This window comes from Limulus polyphemus, unplaced genomic scaffold (assembly GCF_000517525.1).
Source record: "Limulus polyphemus unplaced genomic scaffold, Limulus_polyphemus-2.1.2 Scaffold288, whole genome shotgun sequence".
NCBI classification, from domain to species: Eukaryota; Metazoa; Arthropoda; class Merostomata; order Xiphosura; family Limulidae; genus Limulus; species Limulus polyphemus.
Window position 1 is genome coordinate 100,484 of NW_013665898.1, and position 4,468 is coordinate 104,951.

Consider the following 4,468-nt stretch of genomic DNA (forward strand, 5'->3'; position numbering starts at 1 on the left):
ATCGTTTTCAATGCTCCTCTTGACGGCCCTTTTTGTCCTCTCTGATGGACCAGGACGACCCGGACGCTGCTCAGTTGTTTCCTTGCCGTGTTTCCTGACAATTCGAGAGAACCTTGAGTTCTAGGCATGTTGTAGCACAAGATAATTAGTGTGCGGACCATTTTCATTTATATAGTGCTCTGTGAACACAAATTAGTTAGCATAAATCAGTTAAATGACGAAAACTTAGGTGTCTATTTACTTGTGACCACTCCGTGTACTATCAGTATGAATATTTATCATGATCTGTCTTGTATCAAATTCCTGTTTGACTGCAACATCTTGCATATAGCTAGGCATTCAATATCTACAATAATTATCAATTTTAGTGGAGTCAAAATAGAGATTTCTAGCTTGAGAAAGTAATGTAGACACTATTTCCAGCCTTGTTTGTTTACGTTTTTTAGAGTCCCTAGTTGTAAGCTTGAAAACATAATTTTTGCCTTTTAATTCATCTTGTTTCTATATTTTTTGGCCGTCCGTATTATCCCTTTTTAAATGAACAATTTTTACTAATCTTGTTGAAATTAAACCCTAGTTTTTTACATAAAATTATAATGAAAAACTTTGCAAATGAAATCAAAGCTGTTAGCCGCTTTATATGCAGGAGTGATGACAAATCTGCTATATAAATAATCTAGATGCTCAAAAACCTGTTTCTTACTGTTAACATCTTCATTGTGGTTAATAGTGAATTTCCTTAAATATGTTATATGTATATTTATTGAAATTTTGCCACCCTATGTAAACAATGACTGTACTGCCCACCCCTATCCTTGATCTTCCACCATCATAAGAATTTTGCATAATTGTGCCCCCAACAACCTGCTACCTGTACAAATGCACATGCTACACCCTCAGTTGCACTGGCCCTGCCCCAAAGTGTAACCATAAATCAGGAAACAGGTATTAGTTAGACTTATGAAGTAAAGTTCAGCTGAAAATATTCCACCTGCCTCAAATGAAGTAAGTTTATTATTTGAATAAACCAGTCCATAGGTCCACAGGTTTATTGATGGGGTGTCTTGCAGTATGCTGATCAACATGCAACACTGGCTCTACAACTACAATAGTTGGTCCTGATTTTGTAATGAAAGGTGAGAAATTGCCTCCAGAAATAATGAAAGAAGACATTCTCATGATTTTTGTGTCTTTACTTTTTAGCAATTGTAAATCTTTGTTGGTCACAATTTAAGGGTTACTGGTGAGCACGTGGTCAATGGATGAATATGTATATGGGAATGAATTACATTTGAATTTATAGTGTTGCAACATTGTTCTTCTGTTGGTAAGCTCTTTCAAATTATCTGGTAAAAATACCTCAAGTCCAGTCCAAGTAAATGATAATAGTTTATTTCTTCCTTTAATGCTTTTACATGCTTGAACTCTGTGGAGTAACTTTTATACTACATTTACAAATGATGCTATCTGCACTACACTAATCTAAAGAATAAACTTACTTGTACAAAGTAACTAAGTATGCACAGTATCTAACACTGAGCCAAATACTTCACTAGAAACACACTGATTGATTCACCTTATTGGCCTGAAACAACTCTATCTTGTATTTATAATCTGCTTTCAAATGTGCTAGAAAAATTTTATGTCAAGTCTTCAAAACTTTTTAGGCCTAATTTAATGCCATCATTATGACTTGCAGCTCCCATAAGCTAAAACCAAATTACAACATTAAAAATATAGCTTATAACAACACGATAAAATGTACTGTAATTCTTTGGTTGTATTATTTAACACTTTATTATAATTAAAGATGTTACTGCCATTGGCCCTCCTTCAAAAACAGCTAATAGTTGTGTATTTAAATTTGCAATTTTTAGATGACAAGTGTAATATAAAAGTCTCATTACCAATTCTAATTTAATTAGTTCTATACTTCTGTCAGTAAATGGAACTATAAGGTAAACCTTATCCTGTTGTTGTTTTAGGTTTAAGTTATGACAAGTAGCAAATAATAGCTAGTCTAAATTGCTGACCAGTAGGATAACAATGTATGGAGCAGTACACATAACGATTATGACAACATTGATGTGCCACAATACATATCACCAGTAAGAAAACAATAAATGTTCTTTGTTATCATATTATCAGCAGATAATCAAATGTGTCAGTATATACTGTTGTAAGCTGTATTTTCAATGTTATAATTTAGTTGTTTACTAGAGGGAGCTGCCAAATCATGAAGTTGCTGAAGTATCGAGAAAGTTCACAAATGAAAAGTTACTGAATAATGAGTGAGTGATTCTGTTCAGTGTCAGAAAAGTAATTCAGTATTAGAAGTGAGAGCTGTCACATCTATTTATTTAATATATTGGCTGGCAAAGAAATTCCATAAGTAAGTTATTTGTAAGTTAGATATAGATTCCATTAGTCCTGGGTTTCCAGTTGCAATGTTGTTTGTGAACCTAGGCATACATCTTGTGTCAAAGTGAATGTGGCCTGTAGAAATGTTGTATGAGAAATAAAGTAATTCTTTATTGTTACGTGAATGTACTTGGTATTTTTTTACCAAATAATCCAAAAGAACTCATTCAATGATAGAAAATGTTACAACAATATATTGAATGTAAGACAACCATGTATGTGCTAACACAATAATAGTATGACAACAATGTATGTGCTGGTATCTTTACCAGTAAAAGTATAGTACATTTGCTTTATCTTGTTTGTCTTTTTGTTGTTCCATTTGTACAGTGTATATATTAAAAGAAAGTTGTATTCATTTTGATTACTGAAGATATTCTTTTTTACCTAAACTTAAGTTTTTTAATATCTTAATATTTGTTTGTTTTCATAGTTAATCCAACCAAGCCATTTAGAAACAAGACATTCAAACCACTGCTATTGAATTCACTTTCTGTGTATCCCTATGAAGGACTAGATGGGTATGAGTTGGTGAAAGGAGTTGTCTTAAAAGTAAGTTCCTTGTTATAATTAGTTAAATTTGAAACAAAAGATTCCTTTGTTTTTGAGTTACAATAGACTGTGTTTTGATTAATTCATTTCATATGAACTAGATCACCTGATTATTTAACTCTTTCCATATGAGTACCATTTTCTGCACATATCACAAGGTTTTACTGAGTTACATTCAAAATTTAATTAAACTAATTTATTATCATGGTTTACAAGTAACCTTGGCATCAAACTTAGCTTATAAATCAAATTTTAATATTATATAAGTTTTAAGTTCTTAATTATATAAGAAAATATTTAAAAAAAAACTCAATCTCCCCTAATATGAGAATTGTGATATTTGCTGTGTAGGTTTCTAATTTCTTTACTGCCTCTCAGAGAAGTATGTAATTTATTGTAAATAACTCATTGTAATATATTTTTTACTCAGGCAAAGTGTAATTTTTGTAGCCTTCAATCTTCATCTTTCCATGTGCACCTTTTACATCTTCTCTTTCAGAAATTGTCAAGATGTTTAATACTATATTATTTATACCCAATAGAAAGCCAGACAAATGATGATATTTATAGGATATTGTCTGCTCTTAATAGGTGTTTTGTTTTCTTAGATGCATTATTAATTAAGTAAAATTATTTACTGTATTTGTAAGTGAATATTTTATGATTGTTTAGTTTAGAGAATTAAAAGCAATTATTTTAAAGGTGATACTTACGACAAATTTGGTTACGTAACTCAGTAAGAGTCATAAGTTATGTTTTTAATTAATTAATGTCAAGGCTATTGAATGTTGCATGCAATCCATTGATGTTGAGGATATAGAGATTTCTATAAGGCCTAAGTGATTGTGGCAAGCAGATGTAAAAAAGAGCAGAAGAGAGTAAGTTATAGTCAAGGGAAGGAGAAGTTCGATCAGAGGAAAGTTGAACACAAAGTTAATTGTCATAGAAGTGAAAGACCTAATGGTTGATATGATAGATTGAGATTAACAATTCCAAAGAGATAAAGGAAGATAAGTTGTCTCGTCAAAGGGTGTTCTTAAGTAATTGAACCAGCCTCAGAGGACTTTGAAAAAGGCAGATGATTCTTGGAAATATGAAAAAGGAGCAGATGATTTTTTAAGTATAGGATACAACCATGGTGACTAAATGACAACGTAATTGAACTATACACAGATAGTTTGGCGATAGAAATAGAGAAAAATAGTTTGGCTTGTCAACTGAATGCTGAAGCAATTTAATAGGCCTAAGTGGACTTTTGACAAGAAGAAAACTATGTAGTGTTTGATATAACTATGATCTCCATAGTGTAAGGAATGTCTGTATATACGTTTAACTTGTTCCGAATGTATATATATATAAATTTGAAAATAATGAATTTAATAAATTATTAGAAAGTAAATCATTTACAAACAACTTGAGTATAACTATATCTAACTTGAAATAATTACTGTGCATGGTTTCTCTTTGTAAATGAAGTTTTTATTCTTGTAAAAGT

At 31.2% G+C, this 4,468-nt stretch overlaps 1 protein-coding gene across 1 annotated transcript in view; it reads left to right on the forward strand.

Moving 5' to 3' along the window:
- LOC106457063 overlaps window positions 1-4,468 on the forward strand; it is a 60,458-nt gene that overhangs the window by 20,407 nt on the left and 35,583 nt on the right. Inside the window, exon 4 of the mRNA XM_022382882.1 lies at window positions 2,855-2,973. Within this exon, the coding sequence (XP_022238590.1) occupies window positions 2,855-2,973 (119 nt within the window). The remainder of the gene's footprint in view (window positions 1-2,854; window positions 2,974-4,468) is intronic.